A 20,162-nucleotide genomic window follows, 5' to 3' on the forward strand; every position below is an offset into this window, starting at 1 on the left:
ATAAAAAATTGAATAAAATTCTATTTTCATATTTTCACAAATGAAAATTGTTTCTTTTCTTTCAGGGACTCTTTGCTTTGATTGGCATCTTTTATATTCCAGCATTTATAGCCTTCTTGTTTGAAAGACTTTTGGGAAATTATTAGGTAAGGAGCACCACATGTAATTCTGCAATTTACAGGTCAGTGTATGTGAAAGTTGTAAAGGAACATTTACATTGAAATATCTAAAGAAATGGAAGATGAACATAGGGAGTCAGTATTTACCTATTGAATGAACAGCTTAGGGAGTAAGTACTTGCCTACTGAATAAACAGCATAGGGATTAAGTACTTGCTCATTGAATGAATAGCTTAGGGAGTAAAAAGTACTTGCCTATTGAGGGAACAGCTTAGGGAGTAAGTACTTGCCTATTGAGGGAACAGCTTAGGGAGTAAGTACTTGCCTATTGAGGGAACAGCTTAGGGAGTAAGTACTTGCCTGTTGAGGGGACAGCTTAGGGAGTAAGTACTTGCCTGTTGAGGGGACAGCTTAGGGAGTAAGTACTTGCCTATTGAGGGAACAGCTTAGGGAGTAAGTACTTGCCTATTGAGGGAACAGCTTAGGGAGTAAGAACTTGCCTACTAAGGGAACAGCATAGGGAGTAAGTACTTGCCTATTGAGGGAACAGCTTAGGGAGTAAGAACGTGCCTACTAAGGGAACAGCATAGGGAGTAAGTACTTGCCTATTGAAGAACAGCATAGGGAGTAAGTACTTGCCTATTGAGGGAACAGATTTTGTTATGTAGGCATATTCCAAACTGATGATAATCTACCCAGTCAAAAGTATATCTCCTGTAGATGTTTCTGCTTCTTGAACCCATTAATATTCCATGGAAGATTTTATGGATGGAATTTCTATATGGATTTATTTAGAATATAGTAAGTCAACTGAAATAAAAAAAAATTCCATTTTAATTTTTCTTTTCAGTGTGTAAGTTCCTTTCAAGTTCCATTTTTATTGTAATTTTTATATTTAGCATTTCATAATCGATTCATTTGGAAACAAATATTTTTGGGCTCAAGCCATGTCGTCCTGATGGAAGTTCCTAAAGGGTAGCTTCCTTGGGTATATATAACTACGGCGATATTCCCAGAGAATTTACCTTAAGGTACCCAGAATTCTAACTCGTGGAGCGAATATCCCTAATAAAAGAACCAGGGATATCGCGAAATATCAGAGGACGTATTCTTGACACGCCACATAGCAATCTGCACCCCGAACAGAGTTAACACTTCGAAGGGGTCAATTGGCAAGAAAACGAGAAAGAAGGGAGGGCCGCTCGCAAGGTATCTCTCCTCTCCCATTTCGTAAGCGTGCATTGCGCCGCTCTCGGTGCCATCTGTATTCCTTTTTGCGTAGCTCAACAACTCTGTGTTTTTTCCCTGTGTTTCTCGCAATTCTTGGATTATTTCAACTTTATAATGCTTTCTCCAACTTCTGCTTCTGATACATACATACATACATATACCAAGGCACTTCCCCCAATTTTGGGGGGTAGCCGACACCAACAATGAAACAAAAAAAAAAGGGGACCTCTACTCTCTACGTTCCTTCAGCCTAACCAGGGACTCAACCGAGTTCAGCTGGTACTGCTAGGGTGTCACAGCCCAACCTCCCACATTATCCACCACAGATGAAGCTTCATAATGCTGAATCCCCTACTGCTGCTACCTCGCGGTCATCTAAGGCACCGGAGGAAGCAGCAGGGCCTACTGGAACTGCGTCACAATCGCTCGCCATTCATTCCTATTTCTAGCACGCTCTCTTGCCTCTCTCATATCTATCCTCCTATCACCCAGAGCTTTCTTCACACCATCCATCCACCCAAACCTTGGCCTTCCTCTTGTACTTCTCCTATCAACTCTTGCATTCATCACCTTCTTTAGCAGACAACCATTTTCCATTCTCTCAACATGGCCAAACCACCTCAACACATTCATATCCACTCTAGCCGCTAACTCATTTCTTACACCCGTTCTCTCCCTCACCACTTCGTTCCTAACCCTATCTACTCGAGATACACCAGCCATACTCCTCAGACACTTCATCTCAAACACATTCAATTTCTGTCTCTCCGTCACTTTCATTCCCCACAACTCCGATCCATACATCACAGTATGTACAATCACTTTCTCATATAGAACTCTCTTTACATTCATGCCCAACCCTCTATTTTTTATTACTCCCTTAACTGCCCCCAACACTTGTCAATCTTCATTCACTCTCTGACGTACATCTGCTTCCACTCCACCATTTGCTGCAACAACAGACCCCAAGTACTTAAACTGATCCACCTCCTCAAGTAACTCTCCATTCAACATGACATTCAACCTTGCACCACCTTCCCTTCTCGTACATCTCATAACCTTACTCTTACCCGCATTAACTCTCAACTTCCATCTCTCACACACCCTTCCAAATTCTGTCACTAGTCGGTCAAGCTTCTCTTCTGTGTCTGCTACCAGTACAGTATCATCCGCAAACAACAACTGATTTACCTCCCATTCATGGTCATTCTCGCCTACCAGTTTTAATCCTCGTCCAAGCACTCGAGCATTCACCTCTCTCACCACTCCATCAACATACAAGTTAAACAACCACGGCGACATCACACATCCCTGTCTCAGCCCCACTCACACCGGAAACCAATCACTCACTTCATTTCCTATTCTAACACATGCTTTACTACCTTTGTAGAAACTTTTCACTGCTTGCAACAACCTTCCACCAACTCCATATAACCTCATCACATTCCACATTGCTTCCCTATCAACTCTATCATATGCTTTCTCCAGATCCATAAACGCAACATACACCTCCTTACCTTTTGCTAAATATTTCTCGCATATCTGCCTAACTGTAAAAATCTGATACATACAACCCCTACCTCTTCTAAAACCACTGCTTCTGATAAGTTGAGTATTATTTCTTTTATGTATAAATGTAAGCTCTTGGTAATTTTAAAAGTGTTTTGATAGTGATATCGATGTTACAAGAGCTGTTGCCTACCGGAGGCGTCCTGGACGCTGTCGCTTGCTAGGTATGAGTTATTTAGTTAGCCAGAGCGACGTTCCCGGCTGTTTCGCTTTAATAATTTTAGCTGTTCAGCGTTACATAGGATTTCTTTATATGATGCTTTTAGTATTTCTGTTTTGGCGAAGGATTTGCCGATTCTGGCCTACGCTAGACCTTGTAGCCTAGTCGTTTGGCCCTAGTACTTTCCTGCATGATATTCAGATTTCAGAGTGTTTTAAAATTTTATTGAAGTTTTAGGCAGTTTTATACATATAAGATTATGTTGATTTTCTTCTAAGATAGTATACGAGTGAGTTTCGGTGATTTAGGTAATCGATTCTCTTTGCACCTAGGCTAGTTGTCTATGGGGCCATAGTATACTTTCTCACACTCCCCGGTTGCTCTCTTCTCTTTGGAGAAGGTGTGCAATCCCTTTCCCTCTGTTTAAGCCTTGGGCTTAACCCTAATGGTTTATCTGATTTGACTTTAGATACAACTCTATTAGGGTGTTTCTGTTCTTTCCTGTTTCCAGTAAGTCTGGCTTCAGGAGGGGGGCAGGACATCAGTGTTCTTAGTCTGAGTCTATTTCTGTCTAGCTTGTGGTTGAGATTCCCTTGTTAGACTGACAACAGACATAGGAGGCTTAGCCTCCTTAGTTCACTTTCGAAGGTTTCTGTATGAGATGATTCCTTCTTTTTGTGATCTAGCAGACTAGTCCAGTGTTGTTGTTCTCGGTGTGGAGGATGAGATCCTCTTTTCTGTGAATAACAACGCCTTCCTTGCTTTGGTTCCGAGGGAGTTGGCAAGTATTGCTGGCCTCCCTCCTCGGATCTCCCCTAGGCTAAGATGAGTTTTCTTGGCTGCGGGTGATTCATTATTAGAGCAAGGTTGGCAGGACCCTCTTCTCCCTTTCCCCCTCTTTCCTTTGTGATGGCCTAGCCATTGCATTCCTGTCCGTCATTCTACATCTGTACCTAGCATAGGTTAGGATGTGTGGTTGACTCAGTCCCTTGCCGGCCGGCAAGGGTCTTCTGCTTTGAGTGCTGCCTGGACCTCCCTTGGTCTCTCATCCACGTTTGTCTGAAGAGCCAGATGGCATTGGTCAGGAAGCCTGAAGTTGTATTCTCCCCTTCCTTATGTGCACTCTTTCGGGTTGCCGGGTAATGAGGTAGTACAGTCTCTTATCCCGGCATCCATTCTGTTTTTCTTCTAGTGTTTTACCCTAGCCCGGCTGCCGGCCTGAGTGGCCGGCAGCCGGGCAGTCGGAGTTCTCTGGTTCTTTTGCTGCCGGCCGGCTATATATCACACCATTGTCTGCCGGCTATATATCACACCATTGTCTGCCGGCCGCTACGATTAGTGGCCGGCAACCGGGTACTATCTTGTGTAGTTGCCGGCCGGCAGGCACATGCATTTGAACCAGCATTCTTCCACCTTATAGTTTATAAGTATTATATTTTGGAACTAGTTAGGTGTGTGCCGGCCGGCACATTACCTTCTATACTGTAGCCAGTATTTTTCAGTATAGTATATACTGTAGGGAGAAAACTATAGTATAGTATTTGTTACAACACTAAGTTTTTCTAACACTTTTGTGTTGTCTTGTACAGCCCTTTGGTGTAACCTTACAGATAAAGAAAGTGAGTTCTTTCTTGTCTACTATCCAGCATTTTAAAATCACTTTTTGGGTGTGAGCTACACCTGTTTCCTCTGGAAATTATTTATTGGTTGCTCAAGAATAGATTAACGATACGATTTTATTATCTGGAAGGTTGCAGCAATTGACTGTTTGGGAAATACAAGTGTGTGTCTTTCCTTTCTAGTTTAGTTATGCTAAGCTATGTATATCCAGTGATACGTAGTTCACTTGATACTCATGGAATTTTCTTCTTTTTACAGGAGGACCATCCGAAGTGTGGAAGCGTTTTCTGCAACGTCCGCAGCAAGAACTTCTGCGGACATGATTTGTGTAGGAGGCACGCAGCATGCGCAGTCTCCAAAGGTGATCTCCGGTATTGGGACCCGCAGGTATTTACCGTGTGCACAAACCTGATTACTGAGGCTTTTGATTCCCCTAAGACGGCGGAGTCAAGGGACGCAGCAAGGGAGAAGCTTCGTACCTGGGTAAGGGGCTTTCAGAACACTTCTGGGCCCTATCTTCCAAGTGAGAAGATGAGGGCTTACCTTTTCCCCAGGGCGTCAGCTGAGGCAGTGATTCCCCAGCCTCAAGTGGAGATACCAGTGGTTCAGATCCCCGTGGATGCTGAAGTCGCGGACGCCCTGCAGGACATCCAATTGGACGATAGGATGTCGGAGGTGTCCGAGCGTCTGGAAGATGACCTTCTGGCAGAAGACCAGGATGAAGAGCAGGCTCCAGACAATGAAGAGGAAGAGGTCGACGAGGTGTCGGCTACTTCGGTTCAGGCCCTTGAACCTATTCCCTCAACATCGTCCTCTCTCCCAGATGAGCTGGGAAAGACCCTTTCCTCCATCGATCGTTGGAATGATCCAACAGATGCAGAGGGAAAATAATGAGAAGGCTGCTGCAATGAAGCTGGAGATGCGGAGACTTGCAGCATCACGTGGGCCCCAGAAGAAGCTCAGCGTGAAAGACCTTCCCTTATGCTCAGATGCCAACCCTTGGAAGTATGCTGAGCACATGCCTATGACAACGGGAAAAATCGTCATTTCGGAGAAGTTGGGCTCAGTCCCCCTTGAGGAGGTGGAATTCTGGCCCAGCAAGGAGTCGTATCCGGACTGTTATGTCCGTCTAAGGAAGGAACCAGCCTCAAAGGAAGAAACGGAGCCGAAGGAGGTCATAGTTTTGGACCACGCTAAGGCTCAAGCTTTACTGTCAAGCTCGATGAATGAGAGGGGCTTCACAAACTCAAAGGTACCTGCTTTGAGTAAGAAGCACCCTTCCTTTGTGTCCTCTCCTTCTAGAGCCTTCCCCTTTATGCAGAAAGGGTTTACGGCTGTGCTGAAAGCAGTCGAGGCAAGTAAGCCATGCCCCTCCTTGGAGGAGTGTAAACCTCTGTCTTTGGCCCTACCCATGGACCACAAGGACTGGAAGGACGTCCATCTTACCTTCTCAGTCAGGAAGTTGGAGGCTGATATTGCCGGACGTCAGTTCGGTGAGAACCTCCCCAAGCTGTCTGACTTTCTTTTGCGAAGGGAGCTTGAGACAAAAGAAAGACTTGCTGCCTCAATGTCTCATCAAACGACTCTAGAGACAATGGCAAGTGACCCCAAGGTCCATGAAATGTTCATGGTAGTGGCTAAGACACACCTAGTCACAGTGACGAAGGACCTTTATAGCTTCGTCAAAGCTAGGAGGGCTTGTAGGGAGTTCGTGTTCGCTTTGGCTGCGGTGAGGCACGAGCCAAGGAAGCTAATCTCCTCCAACATTTGGGGCAAAGACCTCTTCCCTAGTGAAGCGGTCAAGGAGGTTGTAGATAAGGCCGCCACGGAGAATAGAAACCTTCTCCAGAAGTGGGGCCTATCTCTCAAGAGAAAGTCTTTCCCGGATGAGGGTCCCCAACCAAAGAGGAAGAGTAAGAAGACTAGGCTACCCTCTCGGCCAGCCAAGCCATTCAGACAGCAGCAGCAACAGCAACTTCCTATGCCTACAGTGCCCCAGATGGTGGCACAAACCCCAACCACGTACCAGTGGGTACCCCAAGCCCTGTCGACGCAGTCTCCGGCATTTAACCCAGCGTTCGAAGGGCAGTCAACTACCTTTCGAGCGAAGCCTAGAGGAGCAGCCAGAGGTTCGTCCAGACGCCCCTCAAGGGGGAGGGGATTCAGGGGTGGTCGCGGTCAAGGAGGCAAGGCCTCAGGGCAACAGCAGTCAAAGTGAGATGATACCGGTAGGAGGGAGACTTCAGAATTTTCGGGATCGGTGGACCTTCGATCCCTGGGCCCACAGCCTATTCAAGAATGGACTGGGTTGGAGCTGGTACAGCACTCCACCCCCGTGCCCTCGATTTTTCCAACACTCCACCCCCATTCTGGAGGAGTACATTCAAGAACTGTTGGAGAAAAGAGTAATCCGAAGGGTAAAGTCCATCAAATTCCAAGGGAGGCTGTTTTGTGTTCCCAAGAAGGACTCAGAAAAACTCAGAGTCATTCTGGACTTGTCGCCACTCAACAAGTTCATAGTGAACTGCAAGTTCAAGATGCTAACACTGCAACACATAAGGACCTTACTGCCCAAGAGGGCATTTACTGTCTCCATAGATTTGTCAGACGCCTATTGGCACGTTCCAATCAATCGTCAACTCTCCCCCTATCTAGGGTTCAAGCTACATCGAAGACTCTACGCCGTACGCCTTCAGAGCCATGCCATTCGGGCCAAACATAGCTCCAAGGATCTTCACGAAGCTTGCGAGCGTAGCTCTCAAACAATTACGCCTAAAGGGAATCCAGGTGGTAGCCTACCTGGACGACTGGCTGGTGTGGGCAGCATCCAAGACAGAATGTTTGCAAGCTTCCCTACAGGTGATCCAGTTCCTTGAGTATCTAGGCTTCAAGATCAACAGAAAAAAGTCTCGACTTTCTCCATCTCAAAAGTTCCAGTGGTTGGGAATCCACTGGGACCTAGTGTCACACCAACTCTCCATCCCGGCGAAGAAGAGGAAGGAGATAGCTGGTTCTGTCAAGAGACTTCTGGATTCCGAAAGGATATCAAGACGCGAACAGGAGAGAGTGCTGGGTTCTCTCCAGTTTGCTTCAGTAACAGACCCGGTGCTAAGAGCACAGCTAAAGGATGCAACCGGAGTTTGGAGAAGTTATGCATCAAACGCGCGAAGAGATCTGATAAGACCAGTTCCGCTTCGTCTACGTACGCTTCTCAGGCCTTGGTCCCAAGTCAGGCAACTAAAGAAGTCGGTACTTCTTCAGCCACCTCCCCCCTCGTTGACTATTCACACAGACGCCTCGAAGGAGGGGTGGGGAGGTCATTCTCATCGGAAGAAGGCCCAAGGGACTTGGTCCAATCTATTCAAGACATTTCACATAAACTTTCTGGAAGCTATGGCAGTACTCCTTACCTTGAAGAAAGTCTCCCCTCGTCGCTCGATCCACATAAGGTTGGTGCTGGACAGCGAGGTGATTGTGAGATGCTTGAATCGACAAGGATCGAGGTCACCACCACTCAACCAGGTGATGTTGGCCATCTTTCGACTGGCGGAAAAGAAGAAGTGGTACCTGTCGGCAGTTCACCTTCAAGGAGTCCGCAATGTGACAGCGGACGCTCTATCCAGGTTCACACCGATAGAGTCGGAATGGTCCCTAGACGCAGGATCATTCTCCTTCATCTTGAGTCAAGTCCCAGAACTGCAGATAGACCTCTTTGCGACGAAAGACAACAAGAAGTTACCCCTTTACGTGTCCCCGTACGAGGATCCCTTGGCGGAAGCAGTGGACGCGATGTCCCTCGACTGGAACAGATGGTCCAGGATTTACCTGTTCCCTCCTCACAACCTTCTATTGAGGGTCCTCAACAAACTGAGATCTTTCAAGGGAGTGGCGGCAATAGTGGCTCACAAGTGGCCGAACAGCGTGTGGTTCCCTCTGGCATTGGAACTACGGCTGAAGTGTCTACCGTTACCAGATCCAGTTCTGACCCAGCGAGTTCAGAAGTCGACTGTCTGAGCTTCATCACAGAAAACCCGGAACCTGCAGCTCATGATTTTCTCTAGCGGTGAGAAAACGTTTCGGGATTTCGAAAGACAGTATAGACTTCCTAGAGGAATATAAGTGCAAATCTACTAGAAGGCAATATGAGTCATCATGGAGGAAATGGGTGGCCTTTGTCAAGGCGAAGAATCCGCAAAAGATCTCGACGGACTTCTGCTTATCTTTCTTCATCCACCTCCATGGTCAAGGGTTAGCAGCCAACACAATATCAACAAGTAAATCTGCTTTGACAAGAACCATTTTATATGCCTTCCAGGTCGACCTCTCTAACGATATTTTTAATAAAATTCCGAAAGCCTGTGCTAGGCTCAGACCATCAGCACCTCCAAAGCCCATTTCATGGTCTTTAGATAAAGTTCTTCATTTCGCTTCGCTGTAGAACAATGAGGAGTGTGCTTTAAAGGATTGGACCCAAAAAGTTATTTTCCTGTTTGCACTCGCGTCGGGGGCCAGGGTTAGTGAAATTGTAGCCCTCTGAAGAGAGGAGGGTCGTGTTCAGTTCTTGGATGGGGGAGAACTGAACCTGTTTCCGGATCCTACGTTTCTCGCCAAGAACGAGTTACCCACCAACAGGTGGGGTCCCTGGAGAATCTGCCCTCTGAAAGAAGATGCATCTCTATGTCCAGTGGAATGCCTAAAGGTCTATCTTCGTAGAACTTCAGACTTCAGGGGAGAAACATCAGGCTCAAATTTATCACTGAAACAACTTAGGGCGAAAATCACCTATTTTATTCGCAGAGCGGATCCAGACAGTACACCCGCAGGTCACGATCCGAGGAAAGTTGCCTCATCCTTAAATTTCTTTAATTGTATGGATTTCGAACATCTTCGTTCATACACTGGCTGGAAGTCTTCCAGAGTGTTCTTTCGTCACTATGCGAAGCAAGTGGAGCAACTAAAGAGGTCTGTGGTAGCAGTGGGTAGTGTCGTTAACCCTGCTGTTTAACTCTGCGAAGAACAGTGGATTTAATTGGGACGATTAATTCCGGGGTGAGTGTGTAGTTACGAACTGTTCTACAAACTAAGTGTTAGGGCACTGAGTTGCCCACATTGACTGTTCCACATTCAAAGGTGAACCTAGCATAAGTGCAGACATGTGTGCCGAGCGTTTCCAACGCTAATGTAACTGATTAGTAATACAGACTTTTATGATTTTGATACCTCGGTAAGTTAAAAGTGGCGCTAATGTTTTTCTTTCAGATAAACAAATTTTCTGTTTACTATCATGCTTATGCTTATTTATTGGTTATCCTCCTCTTATATATATATATATAATGGTTGTTTAACCTGTTTTATTTATTGTTTGTCAATAAACTAGTTCTTGTGAACCTTGCGTCTCCTTCACCTGTGTCAATTTGAAATAATTTAACATTACGTTTCTATGTATATTTATCTGGGATAATTCTAATAGATTGTTCCTTTATTCAAGCATTCTTTGCATTGGTTTATGCTTTCCCTTGGCGGGAGGACTCCATGCCCTAAGGGGACGGTGGCGGATATGCAAGTTTTCCTCCTACTCAGATATAAACCTTTGTCCAATCCAGTATTGAACGGGGAACTGGTCGATATTTCATATTGATTCAGTGGTTCTTTACAAACTATGCTTTACTGTACATGATATAGGGTGAGACCACTATATTGGCTTGTCTGTTATTCATACATAAGTATATGTACTCTTCGAGACTTTTCCAGAGTCTAGTATGACTCTTCCCTGTAGGGGGCAGGAAGCACTAACATGGTCTATGGTTAGTTGAAAGATGTATGATGGTAACATCTTAGGTCTCTAGGTCTAGTTGGCCGGGAAATACCTTCGGGGAGTACGGCACGTTTTGAGAATCCACAGATACAGTAATGCTCTGGTATACTTCCATCAGGACGACATGGCTTGAGCCCAAAAAACGGATTTTGAGCGAGGCGAAAAATCTATTTTTGGGTGAGATGGCCATGTCGTCCTGATGGACCCACCCTTCCCTTTCTTCTAAAGGGCTGTAGGTCCCCTCCCTACATACAGTATCTGTAGCACCTCGTGTATCGGTACAAGGAATACAGATGGCGCCCAATGCACGCTTACGAAACGGGAGAGGAGAGATACCTTGCGAGCGGCTCTCCTTTCTTTCTTGTTTTAGTTTTCTTGCCAATTGACCCCTTCGAAGTGTTAACTCTGTTCGGGGTGCAGATTGCTATGTGGCGTGTCAAGAATACGTCCTCTGATATTTCGCGATATCCCTGGTTCTTTTATTAGGGATATTCGCTCCAGGAGTTAGAATTCTGGGTACCTTAAGGTAAATTCTCTGGGAATATCGCCGTAGTTATATATACCCAAGGAAGCTACCCTTTAGGAACTTCCATCAGGACGACATGGCCATCTCACCCAAAAATAGATTTTTCGCTTCGCTCAAAATCCGTTTTCTTGACGTTATCATAATTTTTTGCATTATGTAAAGGATGTGCTTCACCCGATTATGTCCATATTTTTTGGAATTGTCTATCTCATATTTCATGGTTTATTTAAGTAATTTTTCTTAAAAGAAAACCTTTCTCCAGATTTCAAGTTTCGTGTTAAATTTCATTATTATTTTTTGAGAATATACATTTCCACACATTTCTTTTTTTTTTTTTTTTTTTTTTTAATTTCATTAATTTCCCAATTTAGGGATACAGTAGTTCCATCACATCAGGTCACATATTTCTATAGTCACCTCAAGTGCTATATTGTAAGCATTACTCAAAAGGCCTTTTCAGCATCCTTTCAACCCTTAGCTGCTCTCGCTATTTATCATTCTACTATACATCTGTTCCTGCTTTCTTTCTTCCCTATTGCTGTACCACCTCGTAACTTTTACGTCATATTGCAAATGCAGGCAATTCCCTGTTACACATTGACACTGAATTGAGAATTAATTTTGCTGTGCTTCTGTACTTCCAACTTCACCTTGCTCAAAAGAAAGAACAAAAAGGAATCCAGCACTCACCCATTCCAAAGAAAAAGAGTACTCCTGATTGAATCCTCCTTTGAGGAGAGGTTGTGAATAATATTGCCTCACCCCTAGATAGTTTGGCCACAATTTAACAAGCTTGTACAAAAGGAAAGTTGATGTACTTCCTATAGATACCAACATCGTCTTAAACTCTACCATATCATCTTCATAGCACACCACTGAGAATGTGAAGTCAGCTGCCAAGCTGAGACAATTTCTAACCATGGCAACGTTTGAAACAGATGGCCATCAACCCCTTAAAGCACCAACCCGAGTGCCAATGTCCAGTTGCCAGGGCCACTCAGCATTGTAAGGAGCAGAGCCCTTTAAGTCCCTCTCCAACTCCCCTCCTGCTTGAAGCTTAAAAAGTGTGGAACTCTCAGGATCTATAACAAAGTTATTTCACTAAAGTACAGTGGAAAGAAAAGACGCATCAGTCCAACATGACGACTGCCCAGTTGACCAATTTATCTGGAGTCTTACATGTCCCATTCAGTTGTAGTTCATACTGAAAACTGATCCATGATTGGTAAGCATATGATTAGGGTGGGTATATTTGACCCATTTATTTTGTCTCTGAACAAAGTATGTGGACATGTGAACTACTAAACCTGCCGGCTTTAGATGGTGAAGAACTACCATGCAAGGGGAAACTTGCAGTTGGAGATCTGCCAGAGGTTACCTGTTCATGAGAATGGTATCAAGGATGTCTAGGAGAGGGCCAGCTTGCATTCTTGTGATAGGCAGCCTTACGTGCATTATTTTTAACCTTTCTCCTGTTTTAATGAATAATTAAAGAGAGGTCAAGGTTGAGAAGAAATCTGTAATGTGCTCTGGAATCGTAGGGCCCAGAAAGGAATCCAGTGCTAACACAAGGTCTAAATTTCAACAGAGGCAAAAAGGAATTTGTTTGTAGCCAAATGCAGAATGAAAGCCAACAAATTGTTATACAAAACGTTAGTGTCTCAAAGCATTCAATATTTTCCTGGTCAGTTGAACACCTCAGAAAAAAATCATAAAAGGATAATCCTTTGGAACTACTTTCTCTTTGTGACAAATTCTAATATTGAAATCAGTGACCAGTCACAGTAAACTGCTTGCAGGACAAATCTTTTGAGAATATCTGACATCTGAAAAAATAACAATGCTTAGGAGGATTTATTATTAGTCAACATATTGTGTCCACAAACTGGTGCACTACACCCAGGACTTCTCAATGGGGTAACCTAGCACTTACGACCCTTGCAATGTGATGTTAGTCATAAGTGAGGGCTATGCGCCCCTACTCTCTCCTACTTCCATCAAAGTAACTACTTAGGTTACCAAGCCTCAATAACCTACTTGGCTTGTGCAGAAAGGTACATCAGCATAATAGATGAACATTTCCATTTGTGTAGGAAAACCTTTGACATCATATCAACCTTATATACTGAGAGGTTGATTACTATCTAATAATATTTCAATCAACAGGTCTCACATGACTTGCATTTAATAACACCAACAAAAAATACTTCAAACTTTATTTGGCAGCATATATTAAAGACACAAAATCCTACAAAGTAAAAGACAAATTATTGATTACTATTACTAATTTTCATTAAATTTTGTAATTCTTTTATTAACAAAACATTGTTTGGCACTGTTCAAGTTAAGATGCGTTTTCTGTCAAAACACCCAGTACTGCACTCTTTAATAATTGAAGATTTCCAGACTAAATTATCGGTAATAAGCTCTTCAAGTACATGTCTATTACATTTCAACTTACTGATAAAAAAACAGTTGTTAAGGAATCAGTGCAAATAAACTACGCAAACAAAATTAAACAAAGACAATATATTTCAAGCAGTGCCCTAAATTTATCCTTCACTCAAGGCATCACTAGCATAGCCTAATCAAATCATAAACTGCAAATACTTCTCATCTTGGTTTCTAATTTGTGTTAACATATTACTACTGTATTAGTAATGGAGATGGCAATTAATGTTACAACAATAGTAATAATGATTATAACAATAAATCTTGACATCACTACAGAAGAAAAAATTAAGACTGCATTACAAGATGCTGCTATTATCATCATTTTTGCTTTCAGAGTAATGTGTACACAAGGCTACTAAGCTAGAGTTACAAGTACAACAAAAGATAAGATCTAATTTTTTAAAGATAATACTACCAACCACTTCTAAATGGAAAAATTAAATAATAAAAATTCAATTCACAGAGTTACATTCCGGTACCTATGTTTATCACACACAGAGGACCAGCATGCTTTGAAACGATGATGTCACTTTTTAAACCTTGTACTTTTTAAGTCACAGTACCTTATCTGATGTCTAAATCCCACATTTTGCTATCCAGTAATACATAAGGTTAAAGGATTACCCACTTGAGAAGCTAAGTCAAAATGAATGATAAAAGTTTTGCTACACGATTCATCATCATCTCACTTAACTGTTAAAATAAAAATAATCTATAACATAATGCAGTTTCTTCAAAATTCAATTTACTTCAACAAAAATTGATTTAAAAAATTTTGAGCCAATGATATAGTCTTCAAAAAGTTTTACATGCAAGACATATGAAAGATTCAACGATGAGCAGTTTGTGGATACCGTAAATATTTAAGTATATACTGTATATTTATATATAAATTTTTGTGCACATAATAGCTGTGGGAGCCTTCCATCTACTCGCCTGGAGCAAACTGGAGGGGAACTTTAAGGGATACCAGATTAGAACTAGTCTGAGGACCAAGGAAGAACCACTACTGCCCCCCCCCCCCCAATACTGAAATTAAAATGTTGCCTCCACCTCTTTTTCATTAATGAATTGGTTATAAATTGAACTAGTGACTTTAACAGATGTAGAAATTGAAGTCTATGAGTACCAAGGACTACTCTGAAATGCACCCCCCCCCCCCTAATATCCTCAGATTAAAGCTATGCCTTTAGCAACTATTCATTAAAGAAACATAAAAAATATGACAATTTGGTAATTTTTATTTATTGTATACAAACCTGAAGTTCTTTACATACGAGATACATTCAGCTCGCGCCGAATCTATCTCCTACGTAAAGAACGAGGGTTTGTGTTCGTGTCGAAACAAAAAGATTTAATTTTTCAGGATCTGATATAATTCCCTCTAAAGCTTATATAAATGTCTCTTGACTATTTTAATGCTGGTGGATTACGCATACCCAGTGGTAATTCTTCTCTTCATCTTCACCTATTCCAATCTGAGGATGACACTGAAGCATTTGCTATTCTACATGGCCCCCTTCCCAGCAGGGGGACACATGAAGGGTAATACACTCTAATGACAGCACAATAATCACCATTTCTAATCTAGCTTTATGGTTTGAGAAAAAAAAAAAAGCGGTGGCCACAGTGAGGTTATTAATATCACTTTTACAATTGCTAAAAATTATTCATGTACATCGGATCAAAGCTACAATCTACTTATGTTCCCAATAAATATCCCACTCCCAATAGACACCATAATACCAATTGTTTAAAGGTTCATTACATTTAAATTCGTGCATGAATTTTTCGAACAAAACAATAAGATGGCTAAAACCTCACTGCAGAGGAAAAGCAACTACAAATTGCCTCAATTTGACACCATACATTTAGTGTGGATAATGCTTTGCATCATTAACTTTGAATAACAATAAGATTATTCTTATGTAATCAAATCATGTGAGTAATGGATACCACACGAAGTTATTCAAGATCGTTTGTGATCAGAATACTTCTCAAATTGTTCCCAGAAAATAACCCCGTCCCTCAAATCAACTTCTACAAGAAGCCAGTGATGTCAAATTAGTTACCTAATGTTGCTGTTTTCTGGATCCTTAATCCAATGACTATGTTCACTGTGCCTCAATTTTAATAATGAAATAATTACATGAATAAACAAAACTGCTTGCATTCATCTTTGCAACAACTACATATGATTGTATGATACTGCATAAGTTCCCATTACCTACAAAATATTATACTCAATTCACTTATAATAATTACTTAGTTTTGACAAATAAAAGGAATAGCAGAAGATATTCCACTTGGGGAGGGAAGGTACAAAACTACGTAATAATGATTCGAGAAATAATGCACAACAGGTCATCTACAAGGAAATAAATTCATTAGGCACTATATTAACCTGAATATCACAAGGAAATCAGTGAATATGAAAAAATAAATACAGTTCTTATTTTGTTATATTCAGCTAGCAACTGAAGTGTTCTAGTAATAGAACACTAAAAAAAATTAGTGAGAACTTTCGGTGAAATTTGAAATGGAGTGAATTTTACTAATAACTGAAAGATCTCTACACAATAACGAGTAGCATCAACCGACGTCTTACCCATTAACGTTATGCCAAGAGCCGAGCCGAGCTAAGCTAAGCATGGCAAAGCAATGCAAGCGAGCTATAGCTATGGGTTATCTAATTTTCAAAATTGAAAATTTATATGCAACCGAGCACTGAAAACGGGAGTGTTAAATTTATAAGTATATCAATGCTTTTCACCAGTTGATTGGACATTTAAAAGCATAGGTTTTATGAAGCAATAATCTTGTTACATAAGTGTGATGCTTTACCAGAAATAATGCTTTCTATTACAATATTTTTATAAAGTGAAAGCAGCAGTCACATCAAATGTAGAAATGTTAACGCTTTTCAAGTTCATAATGCTTCCAAACTTCATGTACGTTACGCGACCAAAGTATAAACAACACCCTACGAGGACCTGGATCAACACAGAGACTAATGATTTACCCATGATATCCGTAGCATATACAGCTTCAAATTTACCTATGATATACAAGCTATAAACATTTGAAATCCAATCAAATGACATCACTTTATAAAGTACTGAAAAGTATTTACTTGAAAAATCTGTGCCTGCTTGGCTAATTGTCAGGCTGCAAGTGTAACGTGTAACTTTCGATTACATACGCTAGTTAATTAAGACTGCATTTACAAGCCTACAACAACACTGGACTGTATCAAGGAAAAAGCTCTGAGCTTTCTACATTACTATGTAAGCAGTTTCCTCGAGTTGCATATATATATGTGTAAATATTTATATATATATATTATATATATATATAAAGAAAATAGCAAAACAACTCTCAAAACACCCTGTAAAAATTATACAAAGAAATGCTATTGGCCCTTTCCCATAGAATCTGTCACTGATCAACAATACAACATTGTTATTTTTCATTACAATATTAACATTAGCATTTAATATACCAATAAATAATTACTAAAGCTTAAATTCATCTTGCAATTTTTTTTCTAGCAAATAAAATATATAAATAAAAAAATGGAGTAATGCTGATGTAACTTTTTAATTGGATGTCTTTATCAAGAGCAATTCAAAGGTTTATCAGTGCGGACCAAATATTCTTTGTATAAATTGTTATCCACTTTCCAGGACCTTAAAAGTTTCTATTGTGTGTTCATGAAAAAATTCTTGATTCGTGTGAATCACTTCAACAAAAATCACATGAATAAAAAGACTTCCCACTGATTTGATAATTGTTAAATATTTCATCTTTAATGACAACAGCTTGTTAAATTTCCATGAATTACCAGCATCGAAAAAAATGCTTCCTATACAATATATCAAAATATGGCCCCTAGAACCACATGGAACACTACACAATTATAATTAGACTAAGTGTGTCACTTTTCCACACACACAGTGTGTTGGCCCATGAAACAGACGACTGTTGATTATAAAATCTGTGCATAAATTATACTACTTACAAGCTTACGATGCAACTGTACACATTATGAATCACGGTGCTTCCTGGACTGTATGGATGTTCAGGCCTTATAAAATAACAACGAAGCACCTAAGTGGAACATGAAATTTTGCTTGCAGGCCAGCCTAAACTTGTGTACATGGTATTCTTCAACTCTAGAGGATCCAGTCATTTTAAACAGTCAACGCAATGAATGAGTTGTACTGTTCTATATTCCGTTTCAAAATGTCAGCACAACTACCCAAAACACGTTCAAATCTGAAAAGAAAAGTGGAAGAAATGTTAACATTCACAACACTTCCTAATTTCAAAGGATCCAGATTTCAATATCTTTAGTACAAAGTTTAATTTTAATGAAAACTCTTAACTCGCCAAAAGTAAAAAGTTCTAATTTTAATGAAGAGATCTTAACTCGCCAAAAGTACAAAGTCCTATTTTTAATAAAGATTAACTCTAAAAGTACAAAGTTCTAATTTTAATGAAGAGATCTTAACTTACCAAAAGTACAAAGTTCTAATTTTAATGAAGAGATCTTAACTTTCCAAAAGTACAAAGTTCTAATTTTAATAAAGTGAGATTAACTCTACAAAATTTTGTAGTGACTATTTGATTTTAATTACTGTACTGTGTAAAAAAAGAAATACGAGAATACAAAGTCAACAAACAATTGAATTAAAAATATTGAAGCTAAGATCCTTTATGAAATATCAATATCTCCAAATTGATTGAAATTAACTCTACAAGCAAGCCACAATATGTTACAAATTTCACAATTTTGAAAAATTATTTTGGCATTTGAAATTCTTTACTTTCATGGGACTGTTCCAAAGTACATATTCTTTATATACGAGATCCAATTTCATGAATTAAAACAGAAAAAACTTTGAAGGTTTCTTCATGACATGAAATTTCTGCCGGTTGAACAATAAGCATTCTGCACTATGAGATTTAGCAAAATAAACAGGAATTTTATCTAAATAAAAACTTGTATTTGCATTTTCTCGATGCTTTATCAGCATCTTTATTTCAACTGATACTTAAAGGTAATGGGATTCAACATATTCACTGGTTTCCTGAAATTTTTGGATGAAAATATAGTTCAATAAGCCCTGATATTTATAGAGGAATTTTGAAGACTAAATAATCTAGTGAGATTTAATCCAATCATACAATATTTTTCCTTTTTTCCAGTCTACGATAAAAGTCAGCAATTAATTTAATGAAAGACATATCACCTTGAAAATAGGTCACTGTGCCAATGTCATAATTCCAGGGCCAAAACCAAGAAACAATACTTCCAGTAAATAAAGTCACAATTTTCAGAAATTTTCCACCAATTCTACCTGCACAGACTTATTCTTGAACTTCACAGAAAGTACAATAATACAATCATTATTACCTGTTACGATCTAATTTAACACATTTCAATGGTCCATCAGCAATAACCGTCGCAGCTCTTGGTCGATCCAACAACAAGGCAATTTCTCCTGAAATGGATAGAAAAAAATTACATAAATCAAAAGTGGATATAAACCAAAGGTGTATTGAAAATTTTACTACGAAGGAACAACCTGAACAGTATGCAAGGAAAGAGACTAAGTTTTAGCATTATGAGAAGTTCAATGCAGAGTTTTACTGCAAAAAAAGTGCAATCAGTAATGCACTGCAAAGTATACAAAATAAGCTGTAAATTCAAGAGTAATCACCAAAAACTCATTTAATTTTAATTCAAATGCAACTACTGTATTTGATTTCAAGAAATCACTCATCTCTTAACATTACATAAAGCTATAGAAATCTTGTTTAATCTATTAGATGAACAAAGAATTTTGTTTACCTTCTGGAGAAAGGTGTAAAAAAGTTTTAAGTACCACATAAAATTTATTGGAAGTTCACTAAAAAATTTGTTAACCTAATGGAAAATGGTATTGTTTAGGGATATGATTTGCAATGAATTTTTATAATCTCAAATGCTTAAAATCCATTTACTCTTAGTAAAACTACCAATCTATGCTTTAGGCCACATCACGCCAAGAGATTTCTGAGGTCACATCTGCTACTAACCAAAATAGTCCGAGGTTCCGAGTCTACCAACTTCGACTGGCTCTTCTGAAGGGGTGCGAGCTTGCATAACAACGGCCGTTCCTTCAACGATGATGAAAAAGTCATCACCTGGTTCACCCTGCCGCACTACTGTTGCACCCGATTCAATTGATACTGGTTCCAGAGCATCAGCAACCACCAAGCGCTCCCATTTGTCCAATGATTCTGAATTAAAAAGATAGTAATATAGCGCATATTTTTTTATTTCAGGCTAAATCAACATTATCAATTTCATAATCACAATTTAAAAGAAACAGCAAGGCTCAAAAATATTTAACTAAAAAGTGACTGATCTCGCATCAAGTATTTTAAATAAAATTTAAATACTTATCTCAACACTTTCAAGTGTATATGTAGTGTAATTATTAGTCATAAATAAATAAATTATTAATTAAAAATTTTTGAATACCTGTTACACACATTGGAAAATGGATGACCTTTTTTCACCATATAATTTTTTTTTACAGACTACAGTAATGTATTTTTCAATACCAAATTCTTGTACTGAAGTCTTTATTTTCATTACATTCCATTAAAATTTATTTT

General features: G+C 40.1%; 2 protein-coding genes across 3 annotated transcripts in view; one reads left to right on the top strand and one right to left on the bottom strand.

Moving 5' to 3' along the window:
* The window catches only part of LOC137642794 (glutamate receptor ionotropic, kainate glr-3-like), a 117,432-nt gene extending 97,629 nt beyond the window's left edge, over window positions 1-19,803 (top strand). The window contains exons 10-11 of one of the 2 annotated variants that reach the window (XM_068375651.1): window positions 66-181; window positions 19,533-19,803. In XM_068375651.1, the coding sequence (XP_068231752.1) occupies window positions 66-146 (81 nt within the window). In that variant the 3' untranslated portion in view covers window positions 147-181; window positions 19,533-19,803. The remainder of the gene's footprint in view (window positions 1-65; window positions 182-19,532) is intronic. The other variant, XM_068375650.1, reaches the window with a different exon arrangement.
* Pka-R1 (protein kinase, cAMP-dependent, regulatory subunit type 1) overlaps window positions 13,242-20,162 on the bottom strand; it is a 102,658-nt gene continuing 95,737 nt past the window's right edge. The window contains exons 5-7 of the mRNA XM_068375652.1: window positions 19,578-19,781; window positions 18,913-19,000; window positions 13,242-17,771 (exon numbers count right to left, since the gene is read on the bottom strand). Of these exons, the coding sequence (XP_068231753.1) occupies window positions 17,687-17,771; window positions 18,913-19,000; window positions 19,578-19,781 (377 nt within the window). The 3' untranslated portion in view covers window positions 13,242-17,686. The remainder of the gene's footprint in view (window positions 17,772-18,912; window positions 19,001-19,577; window positions 19,782-20,162) is intronic.

This window comes from Palaemon carinicauda, chromosome 6 (assembly GCF_036898095.1).
Source record: "Palaemon carinicauda isolate YSFRI2023 chromosome 6, ASM3689809v2, whole genome shotgun sequence".
Lineage (NCBI taxonomy): Eukaryota > Metazoa > Arthropoda > Malacostraca > Decapoda > Palaemonidae > Palaemon > Palaemon carinicauda.